Source organism: Phocoena sinus, chromosome 2, assembly GCF_008692025.1.
Source record: "Phocoena sinus isolate mPhoSin1 chromosome 2, mPhoSin1.pri, whole genome shotgun sequence".
In the NCBI taxonomy this organism is placed as follows: Eukaryota; Metazoa; Chordata; class Mammalia; order Artiodactyla; family Phocoenidae; genus Phocoena; species Phocoena sinus.
This window is the reverse complement of record NC_045764.1, coordinates 110,136,974-110,156,362: the sequence shown is the minus strand read 5'-3', so window position 1 is coordinate 110,156,362 and position 19,389 is coordinate 110,136,974. Positions and strand designations below refer to the sequence as shown.

The window sequence follows — 19,389 nt, the reverse complement described above, 5'->3', positions numbered from 1 at the left end:
TTTATATTTATTTAATTCACTTACTTAAAATTTGAATTTACTTACAAATGGGAAGGTGATGCTTTTCAGATAAATTACTGGGTAAAGGACACAGTTGTTGTTGTTGTTGTTTTTTAAAGTAAATAGTCTGTCATAATGAAACATCCCAGTATTCACCCACATTGGATAATCTATGTTATTTTTTATTTTGTATACTAGCAGTCTACTCGGGTACCTAATTTTGAATCCTTTTATCCTATGAAACCACTGCTTTTAGAAAGCTTTTAAATCTTTTTCTTCTTCTGTCATCTACATTAGGTTGTCTGGGTTTAATTTTAGTAGTTTTTACTTCTTGGCATAATCAGAAATATTGTGAGCATTTCTAATTTCGGTATTTCTCTCATGGAGACTAGGCATTTTAAGGTTGTTTAGTTATTGTCTCCTACACTTTGAAACTGTGGTCTGTAGAATATATAGGACTACAAAATACCAAATGTTTGTATTTAAATATAATGAATAAAGTACTGAATGTTTGCATAAAGTTAGTTACCAATTTATGCTATATTAAGTAGATTTGTATAATTCCTTTGCTTTGGTAGTTAGAATCACCATAACAAAATTTTAGGCCTTTGTGGTTTTGAGTTGTCAGGGGTCATTTTTTTGGTGCATATTTGTGTTTTCTTTTAAACAAGAAAGTTCCTGCAACTGATTCAACCTCATTTCTTGGTATTTTTTTTTCCCCCTAGATTTTTTAAAAACAGAATTAATATGTAGAAGATTATGCTGCTTCTTCCATTTTGCTCTTAACTATTTCTTATAAGTAATATCAAATCAGCTGTTACCTACCAGGCAAGTTTCAGGATGTTTGTGCACATACGCATTCACCAACCTTTTCTTTGCACTGCCTTAAGTTTACCTTTGTTTTCTAGATTTGAATTTACCTTGCAAGTAATATTTGTATTTTTCTTATGCTTATCCTTTTTTATTCCCTTTGCTTTTTCACTTCACTACCCTTTGCTACTCCAGTTAGAGCTATTCGCAGATTTATTTTTCTACAAAGGTCTTTTAAAAAACATATTAAATTTTACTGTTTTATCTAACTTCCAGTGTAAAGTATATACCACTTAAATTTTTTGTTGTTGTTTCTATGAGGTTTAACAAAGTTTGCTCAAAATGTGTCCATTTGTCACTTTTAAAAGTAAGAATTGTAAGCTTTATTGAGTACAAGCGATTCTTTAGATCACATTTTTTCTTAGAGTATTTGATAAAGTGACAGAACGGATTCCTGATATAGCATTGTTTTCATGATTAGAGTACATGAAAAGTGGATTTTCTATTTAAATCATTATTACAGCTGTATTACAAACAGTATTACAGTTTGCAGATTTGACAAATAATCGTGTAAATTTCAGGCTTGAACAACCTAGTTTCAGGTAATTCGAGTTAGCAAATTTGTGGATTTAGCTTTTTACATACTGACTACCTAAGATCATAGTACCATAAGGGAGAAAGTGATGACAATTATAGTAGGAAAAGCTCAAGGTACAGTAAATTGAATTTCTGTGTACCTTTGGCTTGCGGGATCGTGGTTCTTCAACCAGGGATTGAACCCGGGCCCTGGCAGTGAAAGCACCAAATCCTAACCAATGGACTGCCAGGGAATTTCCCTGTGTACCATTTAAATATGAGAATTTTTTATGTTTACTTACATACAACTATCTATAAGGAAAAAAGGCTTTTTTTATGTCCACTGTATAGATGCAATCAGTGAGTCCTAGGGAGTTTATAAGGCTTGTAAGCCAGAATATAATGAGTTAACAAAAATTTTTAAAGTATGTTTTCTCTAAAATCTTCCTCTTATGTCAGTCTTCTTGATTGACTTAGCCTATGTGTTTTGGTATAATTTTTATTTAATAACAGGGTTAAATAAGCTCTTAGTTGTTCTTTAACAAAATGTTAAACTTCCTAATAACAGCTTTCAACTTAAACAGTAAGTTTAAAACTTAAAGGATGGAAAAGCCTTTAATGCCTAAAATAATTCAAATAGACATATTTTTATTCTGCTTCTTTTTAATGCTGTTTTTCCTTTAGTTTACTATAGGGTAAATTTATTCTAGGCACAAGTATTTACTTAAAACAAATACGGATTTGTTTATTCAGCTAAAATAGCTAAAGTATCATCCTTAGCAGATTTACAGCAATGTATGTTTTCACTTCTCCATACTTTTCACTGCTTTTATCTTACCCTAAAAGTATCAACTCTTAAAAAGTTCTTCAGTGGAATTTGAGTTTTGTTTTTTTGTTTTTTTTTTGCTAATCTTAGTTGTAGACCAATGGAAGAAGGTAATGAGATGTTGAACTGTTTGGGTGGGGTGGGGGCAGAGGTGGGATTCTCTGAATGCTTTGTATGGATTATTCGAAACATTGTAGTTTGGAATATATGTATGTATTATATTGGACTAGAATGCCTCTCCATTAGTACAGTTATTTTGTGCATGCAGAATCAATGTGACAGAAGGTGCATGAATATTTTCATCAGTAAAATGGCACTGACCTTTCTAGCTTGCACTTTTATGAGTAGTTCGCATGTAATTCATTCATTTGCTTTTATGATGCTGGCTGAATAATTTTTTATTAACATTTTTATAAAGATGCAGTGATCTATTTTTGTATAACATTAGATTTCTAATGTCAGTCCATTGTAAGAATATCAGTTATTGAAAGAATAATAACCTTCAAATTTGTGATTCATAGAAATGAAGCACCATTTAACTTTTGTTAGTGGTATTAAATGTTTAGAAACTTACTAGATTAGCTTTTAGAGTTTGAGTTGTGAATACCAAAACTGAGACTGCACCTTTAAAGTACTTTGAATATATGCTATTAGTACATTTTTATTATGATTATATAAAGCTATAACAGTTTACTGCCAACAGCTTGCATTGCCAACTGCTGATTTTTTTTCTTTTAATAATATGCTGCATGTAGATAAAGATGACCTCTCCCCAACTACTGAGGTTTGGGATGTAGACCAGGGACTAATAAGTAAACTGAAGGAACAGTACAAGAAGGAACGAAAGGGGAAGAAAGGGGTAAAGAGTAAGTGCAGATTCTATTATAATTTTTGTATACCAATCTTTGAGAAAAAAAAATTCTTCAGTTCTGATTTTTTTGTCTACTTCTTTTTGTTTTATAAAGGGGGCAACTAACTTTAAACTTTGTCTGTTGTATAATTGAAATTTATTTGAATGTAATTTAGGTTATGTTATTGATCAAGTGGGAAATCATTTTAAATATGTGGATAAGGATGAAGGAAGAATTTCAGGGTTTTTGTCTGTATTTTAAGCTTTAAAAAGTTTACCAAACTGTAAGGAATATTGGCCTTGTGATGAAAAATAATAGAAATCTGTTCAAAAGGAAGAAAGTATAAATTTCTATGTTGATACATAGGGTATTACTGCTATAACCAGCTCATGTCCAGGTTACATTTCTTAGTTTCAGAATTCCAAAATACAGTGAATAGGAAAGCCCTTTCCATAGTTTGTGCTTTCTAGCCTTAATCCAACCACAAACAACAACAGTAGCAAAAAAAAAAAGCTCTCCTAGGTAGTATTTTCTTGGCTACTCTGATGGAGTAAGGCCAGAGGAGAGGGTAGTGGTGGCAGTAGGGTTTGTTTGGTCAATGGCTGAGTGTCTTTGGGTACCTCAGTGTATTTTTCACTGTTAATATCCTAACCAATGAATGTATTATAAAAGTATAAATTTAGCTACAGCACATCTCAAAGAAGTAATTCATTTCCATTTTGTGAATCAAGCTTAAGAACAGTCGCATGAAAATCATCTTCAGACCTATGAGTATTAAATGGAGAAACTGAAGTTTAGTTTTGGGAAACTTTATTTTGAACTGGCCATTGAATCCTGCCAGTCTAAATTTTTTGACTGTGTGTAGGAGAAAACAGTAGACTTCAATGGCAAAAACCATGTAGGCATTCTTTCATATTCCTTTCTTTGGTGACAAATATATTAATTTATGAGATGGCAGTTGCAGTGGAAAAGGGTGTAAGTTTTCTTCAGTGAAGCAGTTTTTGAATGGTTTAATTTATTGTGGAGGTAAATAAGGAATTTGGGGGATTTTACGTGTTGTGCGCTCTTATAACCTTATGCTTATTTATGTTATTGCATGTGAATAAAAAGATAAACTGTTCTCTAAGAAGTTTCATATTTTATGTTGAACTGCTTACCATATTTAAAAATGTTTAATGCTGGGCAGGGACTGTGTTCAGCTCTAACATCACTTACCTATATAATTAATGCATGTTGAGTACAAAAGTACTTTTGCATGATTGGCCATTTTAATATAGATACAATGACATTAGAATTTTAGGGTTTAGATCTTTTTTTTTTTAAGAAATAGTTTATTTGAATATTAGATTACTTATTTTCTGTATGTTATTCATAAACTGACTTACCTGCTGAAGATTTCTTTAGAAAATGCTAGGTAGTATTGCTTTTAATTTAAAATATAGATACCCCATTTTTTCCCTGATAGAATGTGTTTAGATCTATACACATTTTTTTTCTTTTTAACAAATTGAAGATTTGTGGCAACCCTGTATTTTTTTTTAGCAAGAGTATTTTAAATTAAAGTATGTACTTTTTTAGAGACATAATTCTGTGCACACTTAATACAGTACAGTATAGTGTACACATAACTTTTATATGCACCAGGAAACCAGAAAATTCATGTGACTCGCTTTATTGTGATATTTGCTTTATTGCAGTGGTCTGGAACTGAACCCTCAATATATGCAAGATATGCCTGTACCTTTTTGAGGTTTAGAAAGAAGATATAAGTCAACTTAAGGTTTTTTAGTTGTAGGTTTTACATTTTTCCAAAAAATGTTTTTTATTGAAAAAAATACCTGTTTAATTAAGAACTATTAGAAACAGATGAACTGAAACTAAAGTCTAAAATCCCCATAAAATTTTAATTTAATTAATTTTCTTTAGTAGGATCATAATATGCAGTTTTGTTATTTGCCTACTTAGCTAACAGTTATACCATTTCATGTCAATAAATATTCCACTGTATAACGTTTTCCAGTTTCTTTATACCAAGCTACCCTGTTGTCAAGCAGAATATTGCAGAACCTAATATGTGAAATGGGTGAAAGGGAACTACTGTGATTAAATCAGGATCTGGAGACCTCACGGCCATGCCCTGAGGTTCTCATGTCTCAATACGATTTTATTACCAAAATGTGTACTGTGTTATTCAGCCAGTCCCCTTTAATTTTGATTTTGTATCTGTTTTCTCAAAAAAAAAAAAACTAACTTTATATAGCCATAAAAATAGAACATGCTTATGATTCAAACAATACAAGTAGTATGTAGAGACACAAAGAAGTAAAAATCACCTTCAGTCCTACAACTCAGATATTAATATTTGGCATATATTCTTCCAACTTTTTCTAAATGTCTTTATACATAAACCTCCTTTAACAATTTCCGACAAGAATATCATATTGTTTTTAACTCGTTTTTTCGTAATTTTCATAGTCATCTAAATATAATTTTAGTGGTTATATAGTATTGCATTTTGTGAATTTAACCTAGCCTCCATTAGTTAATCCTTCAGATTGTTTCTCATTTTTACTGTTTTTATAAACACCAGTGCTTTTAAGTTTACCCATGTATGTAGATATAAAGATGAGGTTTCCAACACTGTCTCAGGAGTGAATAATTAGGATTTCCTAATTATTTAGAATAATTAGGATTTCCTAATTCCTAACATAAATTAATGTTTCTCTTTATACTTCCTTTGTGAATTAGTTAAATAAAAACTTTTTGCTCTTTAATATAGAGTTCACCTTGAAAATGTTGGTTCTGAATCCCTGCCATGGAAATAAATTTTTTTTTAATTGATGGATAATAAACTTAGGTCTTAATCCAGGTAGAACATCATGTTAATGCTAAGATACAATTTTACATGAAAAGATAATTCATGAATTTCCTTAGCATTCTTATTATCTATTTTTGTTGGGTTTTCTTCTGATATTTTTGCAGATGTGGCTTTGTATAAGTTAGAATAATTCATAAACTTCAGCCTTTTCTTTTTTTTCTTTATTCCAAAATGTGAATGAATCACACCTGTTGGATCATAGCACTAAGTTTCTACAGAGTTTTTTCCAGCTTCTTAAAGGGAAGAAAATTATTTGCTAACTTTACCGTATGAAATCAGATATAATCCAATCTAAATGCCTTTTTTTTTTAATGGGAAAAAAAGTGGTGAGAATGCCAACTGTTTAACTTTGTAAAGACTCAACCATGATTTGACTATTAAAAATGGAAAGACTTCTAAAATCAAGAGGCAGGAAGCTAATGTTTATCTATCTTCCAGTTTGTTCACTCCATTTCACCCTTCTTTTTTCCCACCTAAGGCAAAAGAAAATAAAAGTGACATCCTTGCCTTGGACTGTAGATACAATTCAGTATTAATTTTCTTTTTCTTTTTCTTTTTCTTACTTTTTCTATTAGTATTTCTAAGAGTCAACACCATGAAACTAAAGAGACTTGATACAGTTATTTTGGTCTTAAGCTTCAGAAGGGTTAAGCTTCCTTTTCCTTGTAACTTTTTTTTTTTTTTTTTTTTTTTTATTTTACTTATTTGTTTATTTATTTTTGTTGCGATACGCGGGCCTCTCACTGTCGTGGCCTCTCCCGTTGCGGGGCCCAGGCTCCGGACGCGCAGGCTCAGCGGCCACGGCTCACGGGCCCAGCCGCTCCGTGGCATGTGGGATCTTCCCGGACCGGGGTACGAACCCGCATCCCCTGCATCGGCAGGCGGACTCTCAACCACTGCGCCACCAGGGAAGCCCGTAACTTTTTATTTTGACATAACTTCAGGCTTAAGGAAAAGTTGCAAGAATAGGGTAAAGAATTCCGTGCACTTTCACAGTTTCTTTAAATGTTAACATTTTCTACATTTGCTTTATCCCTTCTCTCTTTAAATATGTACCTTTATTATTTTGAACAGTTCAGAAAACTAAGTAGTAGACATGTTGCTCCTTAGATACCTTAGCGCATGTTACTTGAGCACAAACACATTCTCCTATATGACCACAGTACAATGATGAAAATCAGGGAATTAAGTGATATAATGCTATTATCTAATCTAAAACTCTGTTTTCTGTAATCTTTAAATAATTTCTAAGCTTTCTGTAATTGGGAAAGGGAGTGAGGGGGGGTTCTGAATTAATCTTTTGTCAAAATCTTGGTTTGATAGGATTTTTCTAGCTTTCTATGGTCTCCTTTTTTGCAGTATTTTATGTCTCAGTAAAAACATGTAAATCAATAACAAAAATCACACTGTGTATAGCAACTGAAGTAAGGGTAAAGCATCTGAAATTTAGAACCTGTATTTAGAATATGAAGGAGGAGGGTAAAAATCTTTTAAGACTTTGGTATTTGTTTTGGTTTTTCAACATGGAAAGTTTAAATTGTGGATTGTAATATGTTTTCCTTTAATAGATAGTCTTATTCTTGCTTATTGTTATTGCTATGCTGTTTTATACTTATAAAATTGAGGCTTATAAAGAAGATTAGATTATTTCGTGTCCTTTCTTCAAAAGATTTGTGTTTCAAAGATTCACATATAAATGAGCATCCCTGGATCATTTTCTAGTTTTCCTTTTTTTAAAAAAGTTTCATATTAGTATTTGTCGTTTGCTATTCCAGATTCAGGATGACAGACTGTCAAGAGGGAATATAATATTTTTGTAAATTGTGACTTAAGTCCAATCATCTATATATTAGGCATTTTAGAACATTTAAGGTGAAATTATTATTTTGTAGCAATAACTTTCAGTAAGCCTATAAAAGCACCTTGGCACATACTATAAAATGACTGTGATGATTAACCTCCTTCTCTTTTGGAGAGAGTCCATAAAACTGTTCACTATTCTCTTGCATCAAATCAAAGACAAACAGTTGTTTCATAGTTAAGGGATATTATTTTCAGCTAAGAAACGCAGTTGTTTTATATTTCTGGCTTCAATTTCACACTTCTAAAACAGACCACTCTTCAACTCAGGTTTCTTTCTCTTTTTTTTCTCCCCCAAGAAAATAATTTAGGTATTTTGACAAGGGGGAGAAAGTATTTTGATGCTCTTTCAGTCAGGACACATTTTTAAACTGCAGAATCACTTTGCAGCTAAACTATTTTTTCCTTAATATTATGATGTCATTTTTTTTAAGATGACATTTGTCATGTCAAAGCTTTCTTTTAATTAAGATGATAGAAAATACAACAGGTCAAGCAAACATGACGTAACTAAACCTTATTCTAAAAATAAACTTATCTTTTCCAGATTGCCTGCTAAACATTTGGTTTCACTTCAGAATATAAGGCTGATTAACAAAGGGAGAACAGTAGATTGAGAAAGGGAAAACAGTAGATTCAGTAAAAAAAAAAAAAAAAAATTACTGTTTTACTTAATAGAGTCATGGAAAGATAGATTTCATGTCATGAGTGTGTATGTTTGTGAGTGAATTTAAAAACACTAACACACACAAAATAAAAAATAAAAATAAAAACACTAACAGCAGTTGTCAGTCCATAGTTTGGCTTACACATGGCATACTGTTTTTCGTTTTCCTAGAATCTGTTTAGATGATTGTGCTTTTTTTGTTTTTGATTGTGCATTTGTATAGACTTGATGGTCGTGGTTAAGAGATAGATGGGTTGTTTTATTATTCATAGTGGTAAAAGGACAGTTTTTCTTGGTGTTACAATTAGAAAGAGTATTTCTTCTATAGATTAGAGTAATAATTGAGAATCAACTTTTGTTTAATTAATACCTAATGAGTCTTCAATTATACCCTTGAATATTTTTATAATATTATGTATAGCATTCTGTTACACTAATATGATTACAATTTTCTCATTATTGATAATCAGACTTCAAATTTTTTATTTGAAATTGCATTTCATTACAATTACTGTATTTAGAATACAGGATAGATTTAGAAAGAGAATGAAAGAGCATTAAATGTAGTTAGTTGAAAGATGTTCTACAAAGTAGGTGCTAGATAGGACTGTTACATCTGGTTAAGAAATCTGCTTTCATCTTTTAGCAGTTTTTGAGAAACTAGAATTAAAGTAGGGACATTCCTATCTTTCCTAAACTTGCCACTGTGCCAAACAGAAACTAATGTTTGGCTATAGTATGCAAGCCAAAAAAAGTAATAATTATATAATTTGGGATCCTCAGTTTGAACATGAATTAACTTTCATGTTGTCTCCTGCTTTCCTTTTCTTCCATATTTCCCAGTCCATGTGTTCAGGAAGATGTGACTTACCTGTAATGATAAAACTTTTTCTTGTCTTAATTATATTTAGCTATCATATGATGAAATTATTTATAAGTAATATCTAATAAAGTCAAATTTATGGTATACATAAGTATGATAAGAGTGAGCAGAGAAAGATCAACAAAGGCTCACAGAGGAGATGGAAGTATGTGCAGGAAGTATTCTCACCTTTCTAAGGGATAGGTAAGGACAGATATGACAAAATATGGTAGAAAGAACCTTGGTGAATATTGATACTATAGGGAAACTGCTCTGATTTGAAAATTAGGGAGATTTGTATTGTGGAGCACTGAAAGATGAGATTGGATAGGAAAATAGGATCAGCGCATATGAAGCACATATAGGGTTAAGTACAAGATTTTAGTTAGCTTTGATTCAAAGAGTGCTGAAGTGCTGTTTGTGGTTTCAGAGTAAGGAATGATATGATAAATGTGATAATTTTGGAAAACTAATCTAGCTGTAGTATTCAAATTTGATTAAAGACAAATGGAGCTGGGAGAGAGGAAAACCAATTAGGAACCTTCTGCAGTAATTCATAAGAATGCAAGCTTTGACTAGAATAAAGTCAATAGCAAGAAAGAGATTAATCTGAAAAATATTTTTTTATAATATGTTTTATTTATTTTTAATTTTTTAAATTTACTTTTGACTGCATTGGGTCTTCGTTGCTGTGCGTGGGCTTTCTCTAGTTGTGGCGAGCAGGGGCTACTCTTTGTTGCAGTGCAGGGGCTACTCTTTGTTGCAGTGCACGGGCTTCTCGTTGCGGTGGCTTCTCTTGCTGCGGAGCACAGGCTCTAGGCACACAGGCTCAGTAGTTGTGGCACACGGGTTCTAGAGCGCACGGGTTTTAGTAGTTGCGACGCGTGGGCTCAGTAGTTGTGGCTTGCGGGCTCTAGGGTGCGCAGACTTCAGTAGTTGTGACGTGCAGGCTTAGTTGCTCTGCAGTATGTGGGATCTTCCTGGACCAGGGATTGAACCTGTGTCCCCTGTGTTGGCAGGCGGATTCTTAACCACTGTACCACCAGGGAAGTCCCTGAAGAATACTTTAAAGGAGGATTCTATTTAAAAACAGATCTCCCCCGTCTCCTCATAAGTTGAAAAGGAATTCTTAAGGTATGGGTGCAGGGCTTCCCTGCACTATGGAGCCCGCGAGCCACAATTACTGAGCCCGCGTGCCACAACTGCTGAAGCCCACTTGCTTAGAGCCCATGCTCCGCATCAAGAGAAGCCACCACAATGAGAAGCTCGCACACTGCAACGAAGAGTAGCCCCTGCTCGCCACAACTAGAGAAAGCCCACGAGCAGCAATGAAGACCCAACACAGCCAAAAATATAAATTAAAAAAAAAGAAAGAAAGAAAGAAAAAAGATGTGGTTGCAGAATTTTAAGAACAGAAATCAAGTCAATGATGTTGGTACTCATAAGTGGGAAAGTTATAAAGGAGAGCTATTTTGTGAGAAAGGATAACATTCATCTTCTTTCATGTTGAATTTCACTGATGGTTAGACTTCCAGTTGGCAGTTTTTCATTTATTAGAGAATTTGTTTACAGTCACTTCATTGTCGGGGAAAATCCTCAGATAATAACTGAGTTTTCTCCATTATAATTACTTTAGGAAATTCAGACTACTTGACATTTTGCATACAGTAGAGTTGCTCAAGCATTTCTAAGAAGCTAGGGATTACTGTGAAATAGAGTTAATAAATGTATAAGATTCCACCTATTTCCGTTAAGCCTTATAATCTCACTATCTGGCATTCTGTTAGGGATACATAAATGAATGATAGTTCCTATAGAATTACTAATATTCTCATAGCCATAGTGAAATTTAATAATTATGTAGTCTAATTAGTCCATTAATGTTGACATTAGTAAATAAGGTCATAAAGTGTGGCCTTGGATTTGCCTATTTTAATTGTTTTCACTTTATATTGACTATAAAGCATTTTCTTTTGTCTTTTCAAATTATTTTTTCTGACATTCTTAAAAGTATTTTCTTTCAAAATACATAAGAGAAATGATTCTCCTGTCATTTCTAAATTTCACAGTTTTAAAGAGATCCCACAGTACTGTAGATGCTACTGAGTTTTGCATATTTGGGCCTGAATTACCCATGCAACAGCTGAAATTCTCTCCTTAAACTTATGGCCTATGACAATGTTGACTTTTTATACTATGATGAGGAACTAAGAGAGCTCATGGGTAAATCAGGTTTTTCAAATTTGGGAAAAGTGAAAAAACATTTTGAGGAAAATTGGAGTTGATTTGTTAATGACATATTTGTGTGAATATGGCAGGAAAATATCCACATAAACACAGGGAAAGTTAATTGTTTGTTGCACCCTCATAAAAATCATTTGTACTAATTTCTTTGTTAATGTTTTAAAATAATGGATTAAGTTGGAAAAACTCATGTTTTATTCTTTACACTGTTAAATGGTAACTTAAACACCAAAATTTTTTGTTTTAATGGTACCTTCTGTGTCTGTGAGCTTAGAACTTTGGTTGTGTGACAGAAGACTCAATTTTATGTATATATGTATCTCCACAGAAATAGTGAATATCTTAAATATTTAAATTATTGGGGGGGTTGGTATGGAAAATTGAAGACATCTTTGATTATTGGAGATTTTTATAACTGGAACTTCTTAAAAATAGCCTATTTTGTTAGTAAGTAGGTTTTTAAGGCTGCTAGCAAGTCAAGCGGTAGCTGTTACATGAACCTCTGCTGCTGACATTAATTTACAGGGGTCGACAGGACAAAACTCTACGACATGATAGCTGATCTGGGAGATGATGAGCTGCCCCTCATCCCTTCAGGATTCATAAATCAGTCTAGGTCAGCCTCTACTAGAACTGATCATGAAGGTGCAAGAGCAGAGGAAGGTACAAAATTTAGCTGTCATGTTTATTTACATTGCAGAAGACATTAATTCCAAATCACATCTCCTTAATATTATAAACTTGCTGCTATTTTAAAATGATCAGTTTATATGATCTTCAGAGAAGGTGTTGGGCAAGCTCTTGGTGTAATTGTCCTAAGGGATTTTGAAATTTTTGGCTTCTGTGCCTTTATAATTTTTTTGTTTGCTTTTGATGTTAGGTGGAGTTGTTTCATATATCATTTCAAAGTACCTTTCTGAACTGTGACTTTAGCTTACAGATCTAGTAGCAGAGAAATAATAGACTTGAAATAGTACATATGGAAAAGAACTATTTAGTCATTTTGTCATATTGCTTACATTTAGTAACTAATAATAACTGTCACTGATTAGGAGACAACTAAGTGCCAGAGATTGCGCTTGGAACTTTACATGTATTATTTCTCTCTATATATATGTATGTATATATATATAAAACAGTTGCCTGATTTAATCATTTTAGAATAAGGCAACATCATTATTCTTTAACCTGTTGCCAGGTATATACTACTTGTAATGAATTTTCTGAAATTTCCCTGAATTAGAAATGTACAGGAAATGAAAATACTATTTAGGCATTTTTTTCCATAATTGATTTTAGCTGAAGGTATGTAGATGTACTTGAGTAATTGATAAATCTAGGTCTAGATAGTTATAATTCTAAGTAATGAGACTGAATTCTTACCAAAGGTTTATTGTGATATATAATACATATATATAAAGGATAGTCCATTATCTAATAATTTGGTATAGATTGAATTTCATTGATATTTCTCCTTTTGCTCTGTAAGGTAATTTGATAGCCCAGTCAAAAAATTTTGAATACATCTTATTCTCTTCTAAGGGTTCTCTACTAGTACATTTTCCTTAAAGTTAAATAATTTTTCATTTTTCCTTTACAGTCAATCATCTCTGCATGCATTTACCACTCATCATAATCTAGGGATATTTGAGGAAGGATAAAGAAAATCACTAAAATAATAAAACCAAAACAAAACATATTAAAGCATGAAAAGCAACAGGAAAAGTAAAAGTCTATTGATTTTTCCTAGATCTCTTTCCCACTGTTAAGCTATTTTCCTGTTTTACTTTAGGAAGTATTTTCTAAAATGCATATACCAGCTCCATTATTCTTCATTTTATGCATTTAGTAATGGTTTACCAAACAGTGCATAGGAAAACTTGCTAAAATTTTTGTAGTTAACACTGTACATAAACTGCAGATTTTACAGCTTAAGGCAAGGCCGTATTAGCAGGAATTAGGGACCCTTTTAAATGTTTCAAACCAATGACCAAAAAACAGTCAAGACTCATGCTACACAAAAACCAATTTAGAACTTGTATGTATGTTTATGTCTAATTGTGCTTTTTAAAGAAAAGATGTAACTCAGTGATCTATTAATAGTGGAAGGTCTAGGGGGTGGGAAGATAAGCATAACCTTATTACACTTTTTAAAGGGTAAATATTATTAGAATTTGTTACTAAAAAAGATTCAAGTTCAGCTTTGACTTAGAGCTAAGAAGGGAACATTAGAGTTCATAATCTCTTATTTTCTGTGGCCATCTCCAACTTTATGCATTCCTATTGAAGGCCGTGTCATACCTCATTGTATAAAGAAAAAAATATCTGTTTTCAAGGAGAGAAACTTATACACGTTACAACATTTCAGACAATTTTTAGTTAAGACTTAAGGTATACCATGTTGCCGCTGGCATGGATGGAATCAGTTACTGAGCTGTGTTCTTTAGATTTGATAAAATTGAAGGAGATAGGAAGAGTTTGATATATGAGCTACAGGTTTCCTTGGTCATTAGTGTCCATAAAAAAGGAGGATTAATTTAAAAAGTACACAAAGGACCTTGTTGTAAGACCTCGTTTTATGGACCCTAAGATTTCCGTAAAGGGAAATGCTAATATGATAATAGTTTTCTTAAATTGCTTGATGAAATCTTTTAGGCTGTCTAATAAAAGGTATCATAATTTATATCATTAAAAACTGCTCCTTTTAATAATTTTTCTTTGAATTGCTAATAACATTTTTATGCTTATGTAATCATGTGCTATAGGTAATTATGTTAACATTAATAAAATGAATTTATAGAATAGAAATTAATTCCCTCTGTAAAGAAACAAGGGCAGATAAATTGAGTATTTATTATGATTGCTATATGCCACAGTAATGGGTGATTGTGGAAAGGAGAAATACAGCTTAAAAGATTTTTTTCACTGAGATGTATATGTAGTAAATGCTGAGTGAGCAGGATAGCTTGCTATATATAAATGGATATATGTGTATAGAGATAGAGAACTGTAGTTATGTGATTAATTAGAAATTGGTATACTTTTTATTTAATACAATTAATCTAAAACTCTAATAAAACTAGCTAATATTGCTTAGACACTTCCCTTCACATGCTCTTAAATTGGCCATTAACTGATAAGAAATATCTCTGCAAAAAGAATATGTAATAATTAGTTACCATGTTAAAGTTACCAATACTTTATTGGGCATTTATCAAAAGTTCTGTTATTGAGTGTTTGTGTAATTGTGAGTGGGAGGAATTGTGGCATTTTGTTCTAACTTGTCTTAGAAACAAATTCTGAGCTTAAAAGAAAAACATGTCCTTGTACTGGCTAAAAATGCTTTGAGAAAGTAATACCTAATGAATTTTATATAATTGTTCTTAAACATAATTTTAAACTATTGATTTTATAATTCTCAGCTGCTCTGGTATTACCAATAACTGCATACTAGATAGTGATAGGAAGGATCAGTGCTATAGATTATTTAGATTCAGTAGGTATAGTCATTATAAAATTAATTAAATACTACTATCCCTATGTGTATTTTCTTTCTGATTTACCCTATATCAGTTGCTGACACACAGCTTCATTTTAGAAATGTCATTCAGGACCCTATTTGAATCAAATTATATAGCTTACTTTGATATTACAGATTACTTTAATAAATAATACGATATTCTAAGAAAGGATGAATTTTACTTTTGCCATAGTATATATCTAGGAGAAGTTGACTTGTATCTTCTCAGAATATTTTCAGTAGTATTAGTGATGACTGACAAGTTTTATGACATCTGTTATGTTTCCTGTAGTGTATTAAATTTATATCATCATCTTTTATAGGAATTTTTCAAAATTGATAAATAGCTTGAATTTTTTAATTTGCTCATGGATTTTAAATATGTATTGATATGTTGAGTTGTTTTGTATTACAATGATTTATGTACTTTCCCGTTGTATTTTAAGATTAAAATTTTGCTTTTAAAGCATGTTTGAAATGATACGGAGAATTATTGCTCATACTATAACTGTAATAGCAAAATTTATAGTAGTGTAGTTATTCTAATTATGGCAGTGTTTGATTTTAATCGGTCCAAGTACCAGAAGTTTAAAGTGCTATCCATAGTCAGTATAGATTCGTTATTTTATTTTAGAAGTATGATGGTAAATAAAAGGGAAGTTAAAATAAAAAAACATAGTCAAAGTTTGAAAGCTGGAAGCCATTCTGAAGATCACATACATTAACCTTTTGGGGAAAGAAAACGGACAGTGATGGTAGAACTGCCCTTTTCCTAGACCATTGCTGTTACTGAAGAAATCTGAGCAATTTAAGGCTTCACTTCAGTAAGCTGATACACTGTATTGCAGACTGGAAACTCTTTACATGTGAACACTTATATTAATTTTTACCAGGGACTAGAATACCTAGCACTTTCAAGCAAATATGATAGAAAGCAAAAGGACTTAGCAACAACCTATTATGTTTTAAAAATACTATAATTATAGTTGTACCAAAGTGATAAGTGATGTAAATAGACAAAGGTTTTGTGCCCCACCTCCCACCCTGAAATAATATATCTAGTGCACATTTGATTTGTGGGAAATTATGTTCAGTTCCAAAATAAACACTTGTTTTTTACTACACAGTAATAGGATTTTTTGAGTGGAAGAAATGAGGGAAGTGGGAAAAAAATTAATTATATTACTGAATATTGTAACTGTTAAGTGCTTACATTTCCCCCACAATATTGTCTTGTACTGTATGATTTTTCAGCATTTAAGAAGCGGTTTTGTTCTTTATAGCTGAACCAATAACGTTTCCATCTGGAGGAGGCAAGTCATTTATTATGGGTTCTGATGATGTTTTGTTAAGTGTACTGGGCCTTGGAGACCTTGCAGACTTGACGGTAACAAATGATGCAGACTATAGTTATGATGTAAGTGCAGTTTTATTTTTAATTTTTTAATGATTTAATAGAAGGCTCCTTGTTTTTTGGAAACACTTATAAAACAGAATTAATGTCAAGGTGCATGGAAAAGATAAGTTTAAGTGTGACATTGTGTTTATTTGAAGTGACATGTAGTTTTTTTCTTATAACTACTTTCTTTGTGGTGTTTAAATTTTTTCTTAGGTATTGTGGTGGATTAGTTAGGAGTTTGGGGTGATTGATTACCTTAAAATATTGGTTGATAAATATCTACCTGAGTAGTCAACTCTCAATTACCTACTCAAATTAAGCCATATTTTGCTGTTAAGAGAAAAATAGGTAACCCGAATCACTTATTTGCCTTCAGGATAATTCTTAAAAAGCACATTTTATTGTTGAACTTTTTTTTTAAAGGATAATGTTAGAGTTAGTTTGTCATTTCCTGAATATTTAGTCCTTCATTTGAGGGATGGGGAGAGGATGGAGAGGACGTGGGAAGGACAATGTTAGAGGTGAAACTAGTCTTGGGTTAAATTTTTTATAGACAATAAACATTCAATCGAGAGTTAACTATACTTGCTTAGATTTTGTATTAGTGAATTTGCAGCTTTTCAGCAAATTAATTTTTTTCCTTTCATAACAAAGTCCTTTTTTCTACATTTTATACTTACGTTAGCATGCTTTTTTAGAGACATCAGCCTTGGTGGGCTGGATTATTCTCATTAATACTTTTAAAGTATATAAGCAACTAAATTCCAATAAACTTGACTACTTTAGAAGTGGTTTCACAGCCTGTCTTTACAGATGGAGAAATGAAGGTAAAAAGATTAACCTCTTATCAATATCAATAAAGTGTCTTTAGTTCAGACTTTTGGAAAGTACTTTAACTTGCTGCCTTGAAAAATATCACATGCTGATTTTCTAAATGACAGCTGTATTGTTAATGTTGTACCCTTGGATTTTTAGTAGTAATTTATATAATTTTTATTGTTTTCATGTGAAGTATTGCAGCATGGTAGTTGTTTTGTTTTTGTTCTCATTTGATGTTTAATAGGACTTTGGGTTTACCCTGATGATTAGGTAAAACAGATTAAGGGACTCATTTGATCTAAGTATTTGAAAGCTAATGAAATTATTCTTCTTATTCTTATTAAATGATAAAGATTTGTTATAAAGTTTTTAAGGTATACTAAATTTCTGCTGGACATTTTATTTTAGCAAAGCAGTTTTGAATATATATTTTAAACACTCCAAAACAAACAAAAATTCCACATGCCTATCAGTTAACTACTTTTACCACTAAATATTGCACTCTTTCTTTTTAGTTGCCTGCCAATAAAGATGCCTTTCGAAAGACATGGAATCCCAAGTATACACTACGTAGCCATTTTGATGGAGTACGGGCATTAACTTTTCATCCTGTAGAACCTGTGCTGGTTACTGCCTCTGAGGACCATACTCTGAAACTATGGAACTTGCAAAAAACAGTTCCTGCCAAAAAGCAAGTATTTTAATGTTAGCCTATTCTTTTTCCTTCCAAATTTGCTAATTATAAATAATTATTATTCTTTATGGTCCCATATCTTTTATGTACTCATTTGATCTTTCCTAATGACCCTTGTATATCAACCAATGATTTACCATTATTTATCTTCTCCCCCCCCCACCCTTTTTTTCCCCTTCTTTTAGGAGTGCCTCTTTAGATGTAGAGCCTATCTACACATTTAGGGCCCACATGTAAGTTTTATTGAATTAGGACTTAATTAACAACCATAGTTATTGTTAACTATTATTTATCAATTGTAAAACCTTATAATTTTCTCATAATGTTTGTTTTATGTTAGGAAAGACATACTGAACAATATTTCATTTGATTAATAATTGTATTAGTGAGAATATAATCAGTACTGTTCAAATGTACATGTTTACCTAAACAGTTTTAGATACCACATAAATTTAGAGAGAGGTTGGGGGGATACAGATATGAGTTTCTTCTTAGGCTTTGTAAGTAATTTCTTTCCTCTTTTCCTATAATAGTGGTCCTGTTCTATCATTAGCTATTAGTTCTAATGGAGAACAGTGTTTTAGTGGTGGTATTGATGCAACTATCCAGTGGTGGAATATGCCTAGTCCTAATGTGGATCCATACGATACATATGGTAAGTAAAAGTCTCAAGATGTCTTTTTTTTTTTTTTTTTTTTTTTTTTTGGTATGCGGGCCTCTCACTGTTGTGGCCTCTCCCGTTGTGGAGCACAGGCTCCGGACGCGCAGGCTCAGCGGCCATGGCTCACGGGCCCAGCCGCTCCGCGGCATGTGGGATCTTCCCGGACCGGGGCACAAACCCGTGTCCCCTGCATCGGCAGGCGGACTCTCAACCACTGCGCCACCAGGGAAGCCTTCAAGATGTCTTTTTTAAAGTGAATGGGGCTGACAAAAATAATCACCTCAAATATTATAAGATTATTTAAATATGTATTAGTCTCTTCATTTAGTCCTTACATTTACTAGTAATGTGCTTTTATTAAAGAGAAAAATTTAAAAATATCATGCCATGAATATTTTAGCCTGCAAGTTGGTACTTCCTCTATGGTGTTCAAAAATTTAAAACTGTATTAATTCAAACATTAATTTCAGTACTAGTTACAGAAAGGAGAATAAAATTTAATATAGGGAATAATTTTTAAAACTTAAATACTTTATGTAGTTCAAAAAATATTTAGTGGGAGACGACAGAAACAAATTAGGGACATAAGGGAATATAAATCTGTCAACTTGAGGGACAAAAAATTCTTAATTAAAAAAAAAAAACTTTTATTCCCAAATGCCACTTTTAGAATCTGGCTAACAAATACCTGCACATGTATTCAAATATATTTACAAGGGCAT

General features: G+C 32.1%; 1 protein-coding gene across 5 annotated transcripts in view; it reads left to right on the top strand.

The window, feature by feature from the left end:
• STRN3 (striatin 3) overlaps positions 1-19,389 on the top strand; it is a 115,136-nt gene that overhangs the window by 80,548 nt on the left and 15,199 nt on the right. For 2 of the 5 annotated variants that reach the window (XM_032624383.1, XM_032624384.1), the window contains exons 8-13: positions 2,968-3,078; positions 12,100-12,237; positions 16,378-16,511; positions 17,828-18,003; positions 18,192-18,239; positions 18,540-18,661. In XM_032624383.1, the coding sequence (XP_032480274.1) occupies positions 2,968-3,078; positions 12,100-12,237; positions 16,378-16,511; positions 17,828-18,003; positions 18,192-18,239; positions 18,540-18,661 (729 nt within the window). The remainder of the gene's footprint in view (positions 1-2,967; positions 3,079-12,099; positions 12,238-16,377; positions 16,512-17,827; positions 18,004-18,191; positions 18,240-18,539; positions 18,662-19,389) is intronic. The other 3 variants (XM_032624386.1, XM_032624387.1, XM_032624385.1) reach the window with 2 other exon arrangements.